Source organism: Hypomesus nipponensis, chromosome 23, assembly GCF_054491055.1.
Source record: "Hypomesus nipponensis isolate SF chromosome 23, ASM5449105v1, whole genome shotgun sequence".
Classification (NCBI taxonomy): domain Eukaryota; kingdom Metazoa; phylum Chordata; class Actinopteri; order Osmeriformes; family Osmeridae; genus Hypomesus; species Hypomesus nipponensis.
Genome location: NC_140383.1, coordinates 8352171 through 8372243, shown reverse-complemented (window position 1 = coordinate 8372243; position 20073 = coordinate 8352171). Strand labels below are relative to the sequence as shown.

At 48.6% G+C, this 20073-nt stretch overlaps 1 protein-coding gene across 1 annotated transcript in view; it reads left to right on the top strand.

Annotated features, from left to right (window-relative positions):
- pdia5 (protein disulfide isomerase family A, member 5) overlaps window positions 1-18351 on the top strand; it is a 28247-nt gene extending 9896 nt beyond the window's left edge. The window contains exons 7-17 of the mRNA XM_084689162.1: window positions 508-568; window positions 836-903; window positions 2239-2330; window positions 4221-4292; window positions 5811-5947; window positions 8564-8634; window positions 9520-9683; window positions 9827-9957; window positions 11781-11851; window positions 15668-15802; window positions 15950-18351. Of these exons, the coding sequence (XP_084545288.1) occupies window positions 508-568; window positions 836-903; window positions 2239-2330; window positions 4221-4292; window positions 5811-5947; window positions 8564-8634; window positions 9520-9683; window positions 9827-9957; window positions 11781-11851; window positions 15668-15802; window positions 15950-16030 (1083 nt within the window). The 3' untranslated portion in view covers window positions 16031-18351. The remainder of the gene's footprint in view (window positions 1-507; window positions 569-835; window positions 904-2238; window positions 2331-4220; window positions 4293-5810; window positions 5948-8563; window positions 8635-9519; window positions 9684-9826; window positions 9958-11780; window positions 11852-15667; window positions 15803-15949) is intronic.
- Window positions 18352-20073: the final 1722 nt, after the last annotated feature.

Sequence of the window (20073 nt, the reverse complement as noted above, 5' to 3'; positions counted from 1 at the left end):
AACGGCCCGCTCCGTCGTCAGGGCTGTCTGGCAGTTCTCACCCCAGCAGCAAGGCTGACTCGACGCTTCACCACAACGCTGATCTGCACACACGACCCCGCACGAGGCCTTTGAACATCGTTTGATTACCGGATGATCCGCTGATTCCTGCTCATCTCTGTGTTACACCGTTTGCCTGGGGGACAGCGTAGAGTAGATGCTGTGTCAGTTGGCCGTCGTTCTGAGGTGAAGGAACAGGAAGTGGAGGTGTAATGAGGGAGGGAAATGAATTGTCAAGGAAGAAAGGATTCAGACCACCCCGTGTGTTCTGCCGGATCTCTTTCCCTTCCCTCCATCCATAGCATCAGTGTGCGTCGCGCTGCCAATCGAACGAGCCAGGCGGACTATTTTTGTGCCGCTAAGATAATTAGCGGCTGCTTTTCCTAGAATCGCTCTCCTCGTGATTCATCATGTGCTCAGGTCTTTTGTTCACCACGCTGCACGTCTGCTGTTGTCTTTGTTTCTCAGGACTTCCGGAAGCTTCTGAAGAGAGAAGAGAGGCCGGTCCTCATGATGTTCTACGCCCCCTGTGAGTCACCCGTCTCATTGACACTGCCTGCAGCTGAGAGGGCCAGGTCGAGTCCTGGAGAGACAGACGTGTTGTCCTCTTAGCGCTCTGCCTAAAGTCACTCAAAGTCACAACAGCATTTTGCTCATGACACAAGAACCTTCATTCTCGAACACACAGTAAAGTTGGAGGACCAACCATGTTTGCCTGCTGGCCTAATCAAGTTGGTGCCTCGACACATTTCTCAAATGTCTTCATAATGTATTCCCCTACCGTGTGTTGTAACAGGGTGCGGTGTATGTAAGAGGATGCAGCCCATCTTCCAGCAAGCGGCCACAGAGACTAAGGGGAAATATGTAAGTGAAGCTCTTCTCGACGCCTGCCGTCTTGTTTACGGAGCCTAATCACTCCTGTTCTCAGTGAGACACCATCACGGTTGCGGCTCAATCGAAAGCTTGCCTCCAGGGCCTCTATGCCCTGTGCTTTAGAGGAGCTGTATAATGGATGTGCCAGCCATCAGTCAGGCACCTGTGTAATTGCTAGGATCACTGCTCATTTAGAAACCCGACTTTCCCTCCTCATTTTCCTCCTTAATATTATTCTAGATTGAGCTGTCCTCATGAAGTGGGGATTCACTTGGTTTCTACCCATTAACTTAACTGTGGTCACCTAATAATGCCCCCGACGACCACAATTATGGGATAGAGTCGTGACAGTTGGAGTCGTGTGTCTGTATGGATTACTGTGGCGTCCTCCTTAGACCTGACAGTGTTGTGTTTTCTTCACGGCTCTCTCGTCTCTCCCAACCTGTCCCTAAAGAGCCACTCAGTCAACAGAGAAAGGGGAAGAACAATCTCGTACAGTGGAGAACTGTCCAGCAAATGGTACATGACATTGCAAAGTGGGGAGGGAGGGGGGGGGGGGTGCGTGAAGGAGATGAGCTTCTTCCACGAGAGGGCGGAGAGTTTACAGATCAATAGCACACGGTGTCCCTGGTGTGCCAGCCAGGGAAACAAAGAAACTTTTCAGAAGCATTTGTGGTACAGCGATGTTATAGGGCTTAGGGGAATTCAAACGGCTGTTTCCTTTACCCTCCTAAAGGAGCAAAGTGCTGAAGGGAAGAAGCTGAGTTTTCAGTGTTTGATTTCCAGTGTGTGTCCAAATAAGCCCCTCATTTAGAGATTTGCATAATGGATGCATTTACCTCCCTATCCACGCAACATGTGGTGTTGCAGCATAATGACAGTATTCCAAATAGTTGTGTGACAGATGAGATGCTTTAAGTTTCAAATTGCTTTTGAAAAGTTAACCTGGTTAACCCGAATCCCACATCATGTTTTCATGTCTCGTTCTGTTTACCAGCTATCAGTCATTCATCTTCATTTGCAGGCTTTTGCGAAAGTTTCTTTTCAAATCAAGTAAACTACTGTTTCTGCCTTTCTCATTCTCTCTCTCTCTCTCTCTCTGTCTCTCTCTCTCTCTGTCTCTCTCTCTACCTCTCTCTCTCTCTCTCTCTCTACCTCTCTCTCTCTCTCTACCTCTCTCTCTACCTCTCTCTCTCTCTCTCTCTCTCTCTCTCTCTCTCTCTCTCTCTCTCTACCTCTCTCTCTACCTCTCTCTCTACCTCTCTCTCTACCTCTCTCTCTCTCTCTCTCTCTCTCTCTCTCTTTCCACATTTCCCACTGTTCCAGGTGTTGGCAGGGATGAATGTGCACCCAGCAGAGTTTGATGGCCTCAAGCAGGAGTACGATGTCAAGGGCTACCCGACCTTCTGCTACTTTCTGTGAGTCTCTGTCATCCGTCTCACTTAGGGCATCGCTCGAATGGCCGCTTCCCTCCAAGCTGGGCCAATAGAACTACTGTAGGTGTTGGGAGAGGATGGCACGCATCTCTATCGCCTCGCTCATTGCCAAGCATCGGCACACTCCCTGCCTTGCAATTGGCCAAAGCAAGTAAGTGTGCCGTTGGATGTTCTGATCTGACTCCTCTCTCGGAGAGAGTTTCTTCAGTGGGCTTGGGTCCTTAATGATTCTGTTTGAACGAGGCAGGCTCACAATGGGGGGGTGGGGTTCTGCTGGGAAGAGTGGGGCCTGGCATGGAGTCTCCACTGTGGTGTGTGCGTACGTGCGCGTACGTGTGTGTTTGTGTTTGCTAGGAGACAGATGGAGTTGAAGCTGAAGGCTCCCTCTACCCTTTGAGCTGTCTCTGGGTCCCTAAGCCTGCGACTGCTCTCAGCAGTATGTCCTGGCTGCTGTTTCTCCATCTTAAGTCACCCTCTCTGCTAGCTCGTCTGTCATGCAGGAGAATGTCCAAAGCCTGTATAGATCAACTTGTATCAATGTCGTATATGTATGTTTACTTCCTTGTGTATGACTTGAAAATGCGCTTCATCATAGAGCTTGTGCACTTATTTCTGATTTGAGTGAAGATACAGCCAGATTTGGTTGTACCATCCAGCCTGCCTTCTAGCCCTTACACAAATCCCCCCCCCCATCCATCCTAATCCTTTCAAACCTAACTGTAAACGCTTCTTCTTTCAGCACAGCCTTTCAATTAGGGCTTATTAAGCAGCTAGCGAGGATGTGCTGGTCAGAGCAGCGTGAGCAGGTTACCATTGAGACGTTAGCTATTAGCTTTCCCAGCTCAGGGGAGAGGGCAAGCGCACAACCACACAGCAGCATTCACTACCCGTAATGAGCCCCTTCATTTGGAACCCGTGGCAAGTCTTTCCAGGACAAAACATCATCATCATCTCTAACACTTCTGGTGCAGAGCTATCTCACAGTGGTACTGTACTGGACTTTCTGCTCAGAAGCCTCTACCTTTCGTATGCCGGGAAGACCACTGCAGTTTTCAACTGGGCTTTAGGGCACCACTCAATCCACCACAGCTAAATGAAAAAGGTCTCAAAACTTGTGTTTGAAAGTATTTTTCTTTCAATAGCTACGGGCAGCATGTTTATGGCCCCCTTGTTGTGGAAACCGACCCACTTCATGTTTTTCGTGTAACATAGTAAAGATCTATCACAGCTTGCTTTTTTATAAGACACACGGTATGTCTGTTAATATTCTTCTTCCAGCTGTGGTTTTCACTGCTGGGGACATTTCTCCCTATTTTCCCCCCTCCTATGGACCAGGAACAGTTATACATGGCCGTGATCTGCAGGGATCAGGTTGAGCTGGCACAGATTAGTCCCATGTGGAGGAGCCTCAGATCACAGCAGATCAGCACCGATACGTTTAGAACCCAAGAACGCTGTCTTCTGAGAAATCGCAAGGTTTGGCATGTTCACACTGTGGAAAGAGAGCTCTGTTTTCAGCCTGTTTCTGATTCATGGCAGTGAGTAAACAGAAGACAGCCTGTGTTTACCACACAAGTAGGAAAAGGAGAGAGGGAAATCAATTCATGTTGCACATTTTCTTTTTTGTTGCTTTTGTCATCCTCAACAAAAAAGAAGTTTCCTTTGTTCCCTAGTCCTTCTCTCTGCTCTGGACAGGAAAAGTAGCCGCATGTAGGGGGATATTCTTCTAGCTATTCGAGGAAATTCATTCATGTTGCATCGTTCCATAGTTTGGTTTGTTCTCAAACTCAGTATTTCCCCAGTATGTCGACTCTTTACGGTGTTGGTGTAACGCCAGCATGTTGAGTGCACACTTGTCTTTCTGCCTTCCAGGAAAGGGAAGTTCCTACACCACTATGAGAACTACGGCGCCACGGCCAAGGACATCATCGACTGGATCAAAAAGTGAGTGACCCATTACCCCGTTCTCCACTGTAAGCTTCCCTGCTGATCCCATTCTCCCCCAGTATCACCCCTTTACCGTCTCATACCTCCCTCCTTCATAGCTCACTAACTCAACCCCCCCCCCCTCCCCTGATCCACCCCCCTACTCGCCCCCTCCAGACTGTGAGGTCGTACTGGCCTGGAAGGCTGCCACGCCGGCCCTCCGAGAGGGCACGGTGCGCACATTTCCCAGTGACTGCAGGATGCAAGCACAAATTGGGGGGGGGGGGGGGGGGGGGGGAGGGGGAGGAGAAGTGTGTCGAAACAATGCTTGGAAGGCCAGTAAACACACAACACTTGAGAACTCTCTTCAGTGCAGACTCGTCAAGTCCTGAGCGCTCTCCTCTCCAAGTACAATGACCACACGTGAAACCTTCCCACGGTACAGGGCCACAGCACCACATCTAGCATGCTAGCTGCCCAGGCTGTGGCTGTGGCTGTGGCTGTGGCTGTGGCTGTGGCTGTGGCTGTGGCTGGTGCTGCTGCCCTCCCCTGGGTCTTGATCAGCCCAGCCTGCTCGTGCTAAGAGGTGCTGCTGACAGTTAAATGAGATGATATGCTCACTGGACAAACCCCTGCAGGCAGGCAACACATACTGTCACACAGCAACGCAATTGGCTGAATGTGCAGAAGAAGAAAAAACTCACCGGAGCTTTACCTTCCAGAACCCTCCCAGGTGGAATGATGGAGTACTCCTATAAAGGAGCACACAAGTAGTCAGGCAAGTGAGCTTGTCAGTGGGAAACCCAGCACCTGATGTTGCTCAGAAACCACATGGCCATATGGTACAGAATAAGTGTAGCCGGCTAAGTTTTTTAATACAATAAATTGGAGTTGAGCCGATATACTTGAGGAGAATCTGTGCTGGATGAGGCACACTTCTCACAGCCTTCCAGTTGCACAATACTGACAAAAGTCAGAGGGGCATATGCAGGTGTATATAGATACAAGAGCACGTTATTATCCAACCGGTGCGTAGCTACTGTACGTACCAGGGGCCACATGTTGTAAGTATGTGTGTATGCTTATGGGAGAGAAGAGTGTTTTTGTGTGCAAGACAGAGAAAGGATGCGTGCGAGCAAGCTTGCCTGCGCGTGCGTAGTGGTCTTGGCAGTGCAGGAGAGGGTTCTGTCACACGGGCGTGTCCACTCTAGTCCAGATGTTTGTGACGTGAGGTGCAGTATTGGCTCCAGCTGTGACGGCCTCTGGTACTGGGCCCTGGTAGCGGGCCAGCTCAGAGGACTGTACTGTGGAAGTGTGACAGCTCCTGACCTCTTCATGTGCAGTATATCTCCACACGTTACCTCCAGTCCTCAACCTCAGGCCTCCCCCGCTTCCAGAATGTTCCGACACTGCTTCCTTGCTGTGTCACTATTCATTTCTCTTCTCTCTCCACCCTTCTCTCTCCACCCTTCTCTCTCTCTCTCTCTCTCTCTCTCTCTCTCTCTCTCTCTCTCTCTCTCTCTCTCCTCTCTCCAGCCCCCAGCCCCCACAGCCGAAGGCCCCTGAGGTACCGTGGTCGGAGACGGAGTCCCCAGTGTTCCACCTGACAGACGACTCCTTCGATGGCTTCCTGGAGGAGCATCCCTCGGCCCTGGTCATGTTCTACGCCCCCTGTGAGTAGCCTGCTCCAGGAACACACACAGAACACACTCGCACACGCATACACGTACACACACAGCCTGAGTCTCCCACACACTGTCAGTCTCCGGTGGGGATGACGGAATGACCTTGCATTGTTTACGCAAGCCTATGTGTCATTATTGGAGCTTATGCAACAGACTGTTTCCAGAAACATTTATAAAAATGCCAAACTGTGAAGTATGAGACCTTGAGTTCCAAACTCTTGTCTCTTAGTGGAGTGTGGAGGTGGTCCGAGGGTTGTTGGTCTATTAAAGTCTTGTAGCATAGCGTAAACATTTGCACCTTCTCTGGCAGGTCTCATATCTTCTGACCTCCTTCTTGCTGCATGCCTAACCTCGAGACCTCTCTAGCCACCAAGGGGTCCAGCTGTTATCATGTTATGGAATGACAAAACTAAGCCTCTTTCTTATAGACTCCCACCCCAGTCGAGGATGCCAGCTAGACAGACCCAAGCCTCTCTCCATGGGGGTTTAGGCCCAGACAATGGTGGCACGGCAGCCTTGACTGAACACACAGTTCCTGCTCATTGAGACTCTGAACAAGGGGCAGTCAGCTGATATTGGCATCAGGCATTGCAGCTTACACACACACACACGCACACACGCACGCACACACAAACCACACACGCAAACTCGACCAGACATGCATGCGCACAGAGACACACGCTCGCCGTGTGGAAGTTTCGAAATGGTCCAGACATCATTGAGAGATAAATGGCTTTGCGTTCAAGAGGGTGAGCTTGTATTTTGGTCCGTCTCAAACCTGAACCGATCGATCCCTGTGCTGACATAGACCAAGGCAGCACCTCTACAGGCAGCCTAGACTGAAGAGGGGCCTGAACCAGAGTCTGGAGACAGGCTCTGAATGAAGATGAGTGGACACACACACACACACACTTTTATGTTGCTGGAGTTAGACAGAGTACAGTACTTGAATCACTAAAGCTGTCTGTGGTCAGCGCAGTCAGTAAGTAACACTACTGAGATGTTCCTGGATCCGTAACAGGCAAGTTTGTTACAGTCTTTACTTACAACTAACTTACTTATTTTATTAGATTTAAATGTTAAATAGTGTCTGTGCTTTTTGATTTGATACAGTTTTACAGGGCTTATTGTTTCATCCTGCCTTAACATGCAAACGAAACCTAGATATATGTGTTCTCCATCAAAGAACATATTCATGAGATTTTAAACAAAGCATCTCATGGATGCTGGGGCACAAACTTTTAGTTCAGCGTCTGAAAGTCGTTTAGCTCTAAAAATAAGACGCGTCAACGCTGCACTCATGCATTTTTTATCAAACGCAGAATTTATTCATGATGCTAGAATTTGGTATCACAACAGTGTTGACAAGCAATCTTGCAGACACGCACACACGCACTTACACACACGCATGCGGGGCGGAACACTTGCTGTGGCTCTCCCAGCCGTCACCATGTGATGTCAGCATGAGGTCTCAGTTCCAGTACGCTGTGTCTTCCTCTGTCAGTGTTTCAGCAGTGAGGACATTCTGTCCAACACCCTCAGCCCACGCGGCTGCAGTCATGTCTGTGGACAGACATGACTGTGGACAGACTCCATGTCTGTGGACAGACATGACTGTGGACAGACATGACTGTGGACAGACATGCCTTGGACAGACTCCACGTCTGTGGACAGACTCCACGTCTGTGGACAGACTCCACGTCTGTGGACAGACTCCACGTCTGTGGACAGACATGTCTCTGGACAGACTCCACGTCTGTGGACAGACATGCCTTGGACAGACTCCACGTCTGTGGACAGACATGCCTTGGACAGACTCCACGTCTGTGGACAGACTCCACGTCTGTGGACAGACTCCACGTCTGTGGACAGACTCCACGTCTGTGGACAGACTCCACGTCTGTGGACAGACATGTCTCTGGACAGACTCCACGTCTGTGGACAGACTCCACGTCTGTGGACAGACATGTCTCTGGACAGACTCCACGTCTGTGGACAGACTCCACGTCTGTGGACAGACATGTCTCTGGACAGACTCCACGTCTGTGGACAGACTCCACGTCTGTGGACAGACATGTCTCTGGACAGACTCCACGTCTGTGGACAGACTCCACGTCTGTGGACAGACATGTCTCTGGACAGACTCCACGTCTGTGGACAGACTCCACGTCTGTGGACAGACATGACTGAATCCTCCAGGGGGTGTCCCCATGGATCTCCTTTGCCCTCCAATATGATTAAATCGCACAAGCTAGGTACGGATGTAGCATATATCTACTTTATTGTATGAGGTGAGAAACGTTGCTCTCGCTAGCTCGACTCACGTCGGCCGACGGATGGATACGGAGGTCTGAGATGCATTAGGACCGACTCATCCTAAAACTGCCATGCGGGAGTATGGAACTGGTGGAGAGTTCCCAGCCGCTTGTCTTCGTGTGCTCGGACGAGGCGGCTCCGAGGGCGTCGGGTTGTGAAGCGCTCGAGTTTGTCCGTCGAAGGCCCCTTCCTTATGGACGTTGTTTCTTCCGTGTGTGTTCATCTTCTAAGGGTGAGTGAAGTCACTCTGTCCTGCTCTGAGTTACGACCTGTTGTCTCTCTGCTCAGGGTGTGGCCACTGCAAGAAGATGAAGCCAGAGTATGATGAAGCTGCTGAGACTCTCAACAAAGACAAACATGTAAGTCGTCCTACGTGTGTTGACGTGTGTCTCTATGAACCCCATCTTGTCTCCGATATGCAGAGTCTGTGTAACACGTTAAACACCCACCCCTGGCTCAAGCCTGGGCCGCTGGGATGACTAGAGAGAGAGAGCAAGAGAGAGAGAGAGAGACTGGAGAGTTGGAGAGAGACTGCAGAGAGTGCACAGGGGGGAGTCTTATGTGTTTCTGATTATCAGGGTGTGTCCTGGTCCTATCCTCTATGGTAATGCTTCTCCCCTCTGGCCGCAGACGGGTCAGTAGCACTCAGCCCAGCCTCCTGATTGGTCCCATTACCCCGTCCTCATCCCCTCCATCTCTCCAATCGTCCTCCTCCTGCAGCCAGGCGAGGCTGAGCTGTGCTGTGGCTGTCTGCCCAGTGCCGGAGGTCAACGGGAAGAGCTCCCACATGATCTAATGTGGCTTTACTGGAGCCCTTCCTCACACCCTGGGCTCTGGAGGCTCCTCAAGTGCTTTATTTTTCTTCTTCTCCAGTACTGGTGACTCATACAGTACACTACACTAATACTTAGAAGCTTGGTGAGAAGCACATCTCTGGACTTCCTGTAGTGCTTCATGTCTTCAGGACTTGCTCTCTAGACAGAGCAAACAAGAACGTTTTTTTAAATAATTGGTCCAATGTGTACTAGTAATAGGGGTAATTTTAATTTGAATGGATTGAAACGTATCGTTGAAGTGCTCTTAAAACGGCACCGCGACTGTTTGCAGTCTTGCTAACAACCTTCGGTTTTCTCTCCTTCTCCTCCGCCTTTTGCACGACCCTACTTGTCGAGGTGCCTCAGCCCGTGAGCAAATAAATGTGTTGATGATATCATAACTGCAGTGGTGTTGTTCTGTGTGTCCAGAGCCCTGGCGTTCTGGCGGCGGTGGATACGACCATCCACAAGGCGGTGGGAGAGCGCTTCAAGATCTCCGGCTTCCCCACCGTCAAGTACTTCCAGAACGGGGAGGACAAGTACACCCTGCCCCATCTCCGCAACAAAGACAAGATCATCGAGTTCCTGCAAAAGTCAGTTCTTACTTAGCCTTCCCCAACCCCCGAAACACGCCGGCTCGGCCTTAGTAGGGATGTCTACAGTCTAGAACACCGTTGCCAACAATGCAGAATGTCACTAGTTGTGTGTGATGTCCTGGTTCTTGTCCCCCCTCCAGCCCCCAGCCCCCACCTCCTCCAGAGCAGTCCTGGGAGGACACGCCCTCCACTGTCAGCCATCTTGGATTGGAAGACTTTAGAGAGGCTCTGAAGAAGAAGAAGCACGCCCTGGTCATGTTCTACGCGCCCTGTAAGAACCTCGAGCATGCCTCCCAACACCAGTCCGGGCAAAACACCTGTTGTTCATTTACCCATGTCACCCATGACCTCAGCTTTCATTGCCCGGGTGTTTACCAAGCATTCCTAGCCAAGCTAAAGCTCACATCTGCTCCGGCTCCACCTAAACTGGGGGGAATTGGGAAGTTACACACTGGGCCCAAAATAGATTTGCAGTAGTGGGAAAATAGGATGACAGGTCCACCTCTCGGCAGTGAAGCTCAGCATTAAGACACACGCCGTATCCTTCCCTGTCAATGGGGAGGGGGCGCTGACGTTCCGAAAAGCCTACAGTCGCTGTATGATGCGAGACTTCAAAAGAGCTAGAACGCAGCGCCTTCATCTTAGCGTGGAGCCCAAGCTGTCTGAAATGCCCTTGGCTGTCCCCCGACAGCGAGGTGGTTGAGGCAGAACCGACAAAAACAAGGTGCTCTTTGTGCTTCCCCCTTTTAACATGTTCTAATCCACCGTGTAACATCCGCCCAGGGGGCTGGCGGGATCAAACTGCATAAAGACTGGAAGGCCTTCAGACAATCTTGTTAATTGCTATCAAAGGGGATGGGACACACTTGTTCGTTTCCTAGCGTCAGATGTGCAGAACAAACAGCCTACATAGCCATGCCCGTAATAGGCCACTTTCACCGTTTCCTACAGTAAACTCTGAGCTAATATCTGTGTACCGGTACATTACACCATTTACATTACGCTCATTTACCCTAAAGCCTATTTAGCCGAAACGACAGCCATTTTATTTGGATATATGATATCCGATTTGAGAATGAGTTGATTGATTCCCACTCGTTCCGTTGATATTGTAATCCCTGTGCAGGCAAGGTGTTTAAAGCTCTAGCTCTGCCTCGCATTGGCAGAGTAACACCCCTTCCTCTCGTGGTCAGAGCTATGTAGAAGTGCCGGATAAGGACTCGTTGTGAGACTCCGCCATTCTCTCTGTCAGTTGTTACATAAAAAGGTAGGGGAAAGGAGGGAGCAGGCTTGATGGAGGAGGGCAAGAGAAGGCTCCCGTTATAGACGAGTCCAGCAATTTTGGTGACGTTCAAGCAGCCAGAAGAGCTTCTGTACTCTACTCTGAAAGGTCCCACCTGCTGAGCATCACGTCTGCCTATGTTTACTAGGTGGGCTGATGCACTTGGCTTATGCGTTTATGAAGGGTGTACTTGCATACGTGTGTACTGGTGGAGGAATGCATTAGTAGGACTGACTCATGTCTTTGCTGCTTTGAGTCTGTGTTCTGCCTTTCCCTTCCTCTGTAAAACAGGAAAAAGTCAAATGGTCAAAGTCATGCGGCGACCTCTGCATCAAATAGCCTCCCTGACATTATGTGCCGTGCTAGGGGAGCGACCAATAGGGAGGCCGGATCACCAAACACAGGCAACACCCAGTGGCAAGCTATTCAAGTCTAATGGCAGAAGGTGGAGACCCATGGACGTGTTTGTTAGGGGAAGTGAAACATAGCGATAGATTTGCTCCAAAAGCCCGGGCGGCATCATTCATGAGGGCAATAACACGTTTTATGGCTGCTTGTGAAATGGACATGAGTAATAAGGGAGTAGCACGCGTGCACGCTGCCTATCCTATGTTCGGCCACCGGGCTACGGGAGAAGAGGACCTTCGCCGTATGAGAGTGAGAACCCCCTTGCCGTCGTAGCAGAATGGAGTCCCGTTTGTCGCGCGGCGAAGGATTTTGGGTGTTCGATGCAGTCCATGTCATGTGGCGAGAGGCCAAGTCGTGCTCGCGCTGATGTGCCGTAGCGACACTGACTCCCCTCTCTCCGGCAGGGTGTCCCCACTGCAAGAACGCCGTCCCCCACTTCACCACAGCAGCCGACCTGTTCAAGGAGGACCGCAAGGTGAGACTGCCCAGCCCCCCGCCGTCGTCCTGACTTCCCGTCATTGGGTTACATTTTCAATATAGGGCCAATCGAGAAGATCTGATTACATGTGACTTCGTAAACACACACACACACAATTCCTTAATCCCAAATCAAATGAACACCTACACGTCCCTATTGTGAAGTTGTGTTGATTTTAGAAGGCTGTCGCTTTAGTGTGTCTACTCTGCGCGAATCCTCCACTTGAGGAATGATCTAGGTTAGAATTTCCATTGGTATGGTATGCTGTCATGTTGCGATCTACCCAGCCCCTTGCCATGATTATCTCAAGGGCCGGGTGCTGATTGGGGATTATCCGACTCAGACACTCCTTCTCTGTCCTCTATCCTCGTGTTTTCTCCTGTGCCCCTCCGGAGGCTCTTTCACTCTCATATCCTCTCTTGCTCCTCTCCCCTGGCAATCCATCTCACTTCTATGATGCCTTCCATTGTACATTTCCTGTTAAACCCTCTGACTCTGTGACTGAAGTCAATGTTTCCATTTGGGGAGCCCCCCCGCCCTACCTAACCGTCTGACTCACCTCTGTCCTCACTTGGCAAGCGAGTTCTCTCGCCTTGACCTGAAACCCCCCCCCCCCCCCCCTCAAAGTTTAACATTTGCAAATGAGTCACATGCGTCCTACATAGCGCCAGCCTTTACCAATTATTGAAATGCCACGCGGTGTTTGGCCTTTTTTACATAAGACTGTACATAATTCACATTGTTGAAACGCGATGTTGAAATCAATAATCCATCACAGATGTTACTGGGTGAAGACGTCTACTTTGGAACTTGTTTGCTGGGCAGCGCCGCCTCGGTCGATATTTTGCATCAAGGGAATTGAAGTTCTTGTTGTTCGTGTTAAGACCTGCTCTCTAACCCGGAGCGTGTCTGGACGGTGGATGTCCCTGCTGTGGGACATGCACGCCAACGAGCAGCCCCGCCTGACTCAGTGTCGGGAGCCTGGCTCACAGTGTCGGGAGCCTGGCTCACAGTGTCGGGAGCCTGGCTCACAGTGTCGGGAGCCTGGCTCACAGTGTCGGGAGCCTGGCTCACAGTGTCGGGAGCCTGGCTCAAAGTGTCGGGAGCCTGGCTCACAGTGTCGGGAGCCTGGCTCCTGTGGAGCTTGGTTACAGTCACTTGTCGATGTACATTCCAGTACTGTGGGGCTCCATACCGAGCCCAGGACCAGAGTCAGAGACCCTGCGCTGTGAGGGGCTGTCCGCCAGGAGGAAGTGGTCCACTCGCGGGATCAAGCCCCCTCCACTGGCAATTGATAGTATGCATGCCCGCAAAGACAAACTAGAATCCCCACAGTTCTAACTTGGACATCTGTTGGTGTTACATAGCCATCATGCCTTTGACATCACTCATAAAGGCATAGAAAAGCAAAGACATAGATTCCTTTCACCCCCTCCCTGTGGCTCACATTAGACGACCACAAGATCAGATGGTCAGTGCGCACGAGGGCGTTGCTGGGGTGGGGTGTATGATCCGATAAGCCTGGCGGGGTGTGGAGCAAGGGAACTCAATGCAACCCAGAGACCTCTGCAAAGATCTCTCCTGATCCCTGCTCTCCCCCTCTCACCATCATCTGCCCTTGTCCCCGTCCATCCTTCCTTCTCCTACAGTGAGCAGCATTTGGGGGCAATGGTTGATTAGACAGGAGTGACAAGAGAGAACGGAACACAAGGTTGTTCATTTGTTTGAAGTCCTCGGTGCATGGCTCTGCACAGGGGCGAATCTCCATCTATTGACTTTCTTCCCCTCATTGACCAAAGGCCCGATATAACAAGCTCAATGCTCACTTAAAAGAAACACAATTAAACACAAGATATTGCGGTCCCCCTCAAAATGAGGATCTGACAGTGTTCAGTGTCTGAGGAAAAGCAATGTTTTATCCCAATCTTGAATTAATGGGATATCTACGCTGCTAAAGCAGGGGTTTTCTGGGGTAACTAATATTCAGAAAGTTGGCTGCTGACTAATGAGAACACTGACCAAGAAAAGAGAATGGTACTTTTTTTGGAGGGGGGGGGGACGACGACGACTGTCTAATAACCTGCTTGTGCGGTGAGGATTGACTTGCTCTCACAGCTATTAATTAGCACCTAAGGTAGATTCATCCACTAATGATGCTCCTACTTTGTAGGAACCCAATTGCTGCAGCTTCTCCAAGGTACCATAACAGGTGTAACTTCTAGTCCTCGACAGGGCCCCCCTGTACGCTTCCCCGGCATCAGAGCTGTTGCGGGATCAATGTGATGTTGCAGGGTCCTCCGTCAACTGGAGAAGGATCAATAAGCAGCATTGGTCTTAGACCTTTGAAAACAATCCCTTACGACTTAATTTTCTTCCTGTCAATTTGCCGGCTGCTTTGATTGATCGCCTGGGCCAGCTCGGTGATGAACGTCAGGGCCGGTGTCTGCTGTGATGTCATCATCACTGACTGCCACAGATGCCTTCTGTGAGTTTAAAGGGTTTGTTCCAGCCTGGCTGTAAAGCTAACAGCTCAGCCTCTCCCTCTCTGAGATGACCCTGTTCCATCACTGTCCCAGACCCGATGGCATCTGCTCACTAGCCTTACTGGCCCAGCTGGCCCTGACATCTAAACTACCCTCAGCCATTCATCTAACAAGGGCTTGACGGCACAGCTGACTTCGGACAGATGTGATTGTGTGTTCTCACTGCCGAAGAAGAGGCCGGTCAATCGGACAAGCAATTTCATGTTGTTGTTGATATGCGGCGGAGTGCGTGCGATTGGACGTCAGGCTGTCCGATTTGTTTAGTCTCTGTAGGAGATCTATCATTTCCTTATTCGTCTCCAGGAAAATGCTGGGAGATTATTCAATGGTGACAAGTTCAATGCCCGGTTTTGAGTGTTTGGGAGGGTGACATTTGAGCTGTCCAAAAGGACTAACGGAGTGAGCCGTGTATCAGAGGTGGTATTCACGCCTCATTGGGACTGGCTTTCTCAACTGCCTTTCTCCAACATAAATCTCCTTTGTTGTTTTTGTGTAGGAGGGATTGTTTTTGTTCTCTCTCCCTCTAAATGGTCAAGCCTGATAAGAATGTATTAGTCATTTTTCTTAAAACTGCAGGGTCTCTGGCAGGGTAAATTTGGGAAAGTGGAATGTTGAGAGCAAAACAGCTCAGTTAGTGCCAAAGCAGCTGTCAGAGGTTCAAGCACTTACAGTAAATTTTTCTGTTCTGCAAATAAAGGCTGCAATATTAACAATGTGGATATTGAATGTCTTTCGTACAAAAGTTTAAGGACTGGAAATTCATAGCTTGTTGAACAGATCTTTCCACTTGGAATGAATTAGATTACCAGGCTCTTATGAAACCACCTGGTATTTTATACCACAGGAAATGTATGGCTGGTATTTTCTATGTGGAAAATCTCCCATTACATTACAAAAAAAGGAAATATGCTGCATATGACTAATCCCTCTGCCATTCTGAGCCATCCCTGTCCCAGGGAGTGATATAGGTGTGCCGTTGTCGAGGGTTTGGTATTGGTGGGCGTGGCAGTACCCAGCGGAGAAAGTCGGGTACTCCTTGAGCCAGACGTCTTATCAGCAGGGGATGGAACAGCATAGCAAGGCGATGAGCAGGGGGAGCCAATGGAACACCAGTCAATAGAGGAGCATGGGATATCTCATGCTGAATGAAATCCTGCCAATGCCTACACCACCACCATTCCATTAATGACCAAAAGCAGGCCAAAACGATTCCTTAGTCGGGTAGTGTCTGTGTCATGTTTACGATCATTCCCCTCCACCCACCACCCAGATTGCATACGCAGCCGTGGACTGCACCAGAGGACAGAACCACGAGCTGTGTAAACAGGAGGGGGTCGAAGGATACCCCACCTTCAACTACTACAACTATGGCAAGTTTCCCGAAAGATACAACGGAGACAGAGGGGTAAGGAACAACTGAGGGCCACAGCAAGTGCTCTCTTGTCAGTATCACATAGTGTTATCGACCGACGTTTGAAGGTCTCCCCGATTCCCAACCTTTCTCTCTCTGACTCAATGTTTTGTCTCTCTCTCCTCCCCTCCCTTGTTTCAGGAGGCGGGCTTTATAGGCTTCATGCGCAGCCTGCGGGGGCGGGACCAGGAGAAGGTTGGCAAGAAGAAGGAGGAGCTATAAGGCTGACTTAGGTGGGGAGAGCCTGTCGTTGCACTGTGACCCCTGGCCCAGCGGGGGCCAATCAGCACTGACGTGGGAGACTTGAAAACCTCAGCGAAAGGCTATTTTTGATACTGCGCTGACCGTGTTTGTTATACCAGCGGAGTAACCTACCGTCAGACCACTTGTTTTTTGTTTTTTTTCTCTTCTCATTAGTACTTTGATGGACCAAACAAAAAAAGCTTAATCAAAATAGAAACAAAACAGAGTTTTTGCCCAAATACTGTGACTGCATTTGTGAAAACGACATCTTACTATACTGTATCTATGCAATACTGCTCCCTGCTTGCCCAACCCTGGGTATCTGTGAAAGTGGTGTTTGGTGGTCTGGGGATGGAGGAGGGCTGTGCTTGTCATTGGCATCCACCCACCCACAGCCAGCTACACATTACACCACAGGGGTCACGCGTTAGCATTGTTAGCTCTGTATGTTCTTTTGAAGAGGAATCCAATACAATATAGGTATACAGTTTTTTCCCCCCAAAAAAATATTTTTGTACAGAAATGTCCTGTAGGAAGACTGAACCCATGTTAAACCTTCATGGTGGAATTGCTCCAGTATAGACGACTGGGACTGTTCATGAGTCTGAATGCTGTATTGATTGTTCCAAACTGAATAACACTGAAGTGGAATCGCATTCTCTATTTCAAAGCTGTTATGTGTTGTCTCGCTTTAAAGAGAAAACGTATCTAGTCTCTCAAAACAGTGGCCTTAAATGTTATTATGGAAACTAGTTACATTATTCAGACAGATATGGTGACATACGAGGTGCGGAGCTCTCTGGGGGTAATGTTTCAAAGCCTGGTGCTTGTCAATCTCCACCTTTTTGGAAGTTAATCTGAACAGACATTAGCGTGAATGTCAAAAAAGTCATTTGAACTGTGTTGGATTTGCAGAGGCTTAGTGTTGTAATTCTGCACTATGCCTAGTGTTACCTCTTTACTATGGCCCTACATGTATATGATAGAGATGAGGTATTTAACTAATCATTAGCCTCATAGCGTTGGAGATACCTGCAGGCTTAAGATGATTCCAGTGATTCCGTCTGGCCCAGTCTGTCGCATTGTAATGTGTATTGCATTTTCTAACTGAACCGCACCAAGGAGATAAAGGTGAATGGATAGTCCAGTCAGCCTCATTCAGATGTTGTTTTGTGAGTCCTTCTGGTCAACAGTCCTTCTTCACATTTGATAGATTCAGGTCATTCTGGCCGATGATGAGATCCGAGCTTGCAGAATGCACAATGTGCACAGACCAGGAAGCATTATAAAACATAGGGGCCATCCTCCTCCCTGATGTAGCCTGGTGTGCTCCAGTTTAGTCTGGGCAGTGTCGTCCCTTGTGTTCCAACTACGCTGATCTGAGGGGCGGGGAAGTCAATGAAGCCCGCAGACTTTTCTTTCAGAGCCTGGTACTATTATCCACTCTGGCCATCATCACTACCTTTGTGGCGACTTCAATGCTGTGTGTTCCCGACTCCCTCGCTTAGGCCTCGATAAATATTTAAACATGTATCTGTAGCTGGACTTGTGTTTTATTATTCAGGAGTTTTGTTCCTTTATTATGAATACGGTTCTCAGGGATAGCGAAACACAATTAAGGGAACAAGCGCGTTTTTGTCATTTGCATTCCAATTTGGTGTGGATGAGCTCTAGTCGCCAAATTAAGAATTGTTTACATTTGCCTCCAAGAAATAGAACAAAATATGTAGATTAAATTGTCCAGTTTACATTTCCTGTGTCAAATTATGGCAGGATGTATAACATAAAACATATTGATCTTAATGGGGGTTAATGAACAGACTCTTAGTGGATGTCGTTGGATTTTAAATGGGGCAGTTTCAAATGGTCAGTCTGACTGCTGGCTGACGTTGAACACTGTTGTAGATGTTTAATGTTACTACTTCATGGGTATGAAAAACATGCAGAAACGATCTGCAGAATCACATAATGTTGGGAGAGTGCTTTACGTAGCTAGATTTTCACATAATGCTGTTTTAGGTGTTTGGTTTTGTTCCATGTCAGCCAGAAATGGCTTTGTTTTACTCTTATTCAGTTGGCTTCTTCACTTGTTGAGGCTTCTTCAGTTTTAACAATGAGGATTTATTATTCGGACAGCTCTGTCCTATCCCAAAGGTCTCCATCGTGTGTGGGAAAAAAAAACACAAACTTATGCCAAGAAGTCATGGTTGCCTTTGTTGATTTGTGTGCCCAGCCATATGTACAGTTTAGCCCAGTAAAAATGAGGACCTTGCAAAAAATAAAATCATTAGTTTCCAAAACATTGTCTGTTTGTCGATTTTCCCAATATTTATTCATAGTCAGCTGACAAATTGTCACTCCAGGGAATACGATTATGGTCATCGTTGACTTCTGAACACACCCCTATCAAATGTAACTACTGGGACAGGAAAGTAGTTCTTGCCCCCCCCCCCCCCCCCCCCCCCTGTTAATCTGTCTTCCTGGATCACCCCCCAGGCCATGGCAGCTGTGTGCCTGGGTATTTAGACACCCTGTCTCAGTTGGTGGTTCATCATCTCAGTAAATAGACAAAAAATAATAATTTGAGCAGCCCTCAGTAGAACCGCTTGAGAGGGATGACAATGAACTGTACAACAGACAGTGAAGTGCAACTCCTTCCTGTCTTTATCACAGTCTTCGTAGAGTAGGTAACAGTTCAAGTTGACTTCTTAGATGTCTTTTTACCTGGATATAGATTCCTTAGAATGAAAAAACCTGGATCAAGAAAATGGGTTACATTTATTTATCTTAAGTGTGGCTTTTATATACTTATATACTTTGAGTCATTGATGCTCTCCTGGATAAATTCTCAAGTGTGAGATTCATTTAGTGTTCAATGAGGCTGTCGCTTCATGATTAATGTTCGCGACTGCAGACAGAGATATCCACTCCAACAGAATTTCCCTCAAGCCCTTTTTAAAGTGAGCAGCCTATTTTTTCGGATGGATGCACTTCCTTGTGGTGAAATGGTTTGCTAAACGGACAAGCGCATTAACCTGCAAAATTGAACATAAGCAATAGAGGGCAGAGTGTTGTCTAATTCCACCCAAGTTCGGTCCAATGTGACAGAAGGTCATTTCAGGTAGATTGGATTTGGCTCTTGGGATCAGCTTTCTGATCGTGTTCGGCTTTCTCCATATGAGGTGTTAACTCTCACACTCTGCGTGCCTCATCTTACCTGCTGTCTGTGACTACCACAAGGGTCTGTGGCCTTCTTTGTTACATTTTTGGGGACATAATCACAGCATCATACCCTGTTAATTAGTCTTCACCCAAGAGCACCACTTTGCTCTTATTTTCTGATCCAGACATTGATCCAAAGCCAAGCCCTGCGCCTGTGGTTTTGAAATGAATCACATTGAGGACTGTTCAATACAGCAGGACGTGGGGACAAATTGGTCTGAATAACAGCAGTCAAAGGAATAAATAGAGCCCCGAGTATCTGCTCAGGCGAGATAAAGATTTCCCTTAGCCTTTTTTTCTCAAGGCAGTCATCAAAATAATTTACACGGCTGGCTCCAAGATCCATACACTCATCATCTTGGCAATGCTATAGAGCTGCCAGTCAACAGCCCTCAGAACAGCATCCTTTTTGTATATGCTGATTGAAATTGGAAAATTATAGTTTGTGCAATCTTACCAGAGCCTCATCATGAAAGAACAGTGCATTCATGGTTAATTGCTCTACACCCCATTAAAATAAAGACGCTTATTTTGTTTTGATTAATATTTCAGTATCTCTTATGGGGCCGACTAAAATACAGTGTAAAATCCACACTCAATGCGGAACGGTCAGAAATTGGTCTCCTATTTGCTGGTGTTTCTATAGTTTAATAGACGTTAGGGGTTTAAGGCTGTCTTTGCAGGACTAAGGTTTGCAGATATCCAGTCTAGGGGTCATGTGCCTTCCAATATCAGCATGCAGTACATTGATTTACTGAACTGAAATGTACAGCGTGAATTACAGCATCCCGTCGAATAAC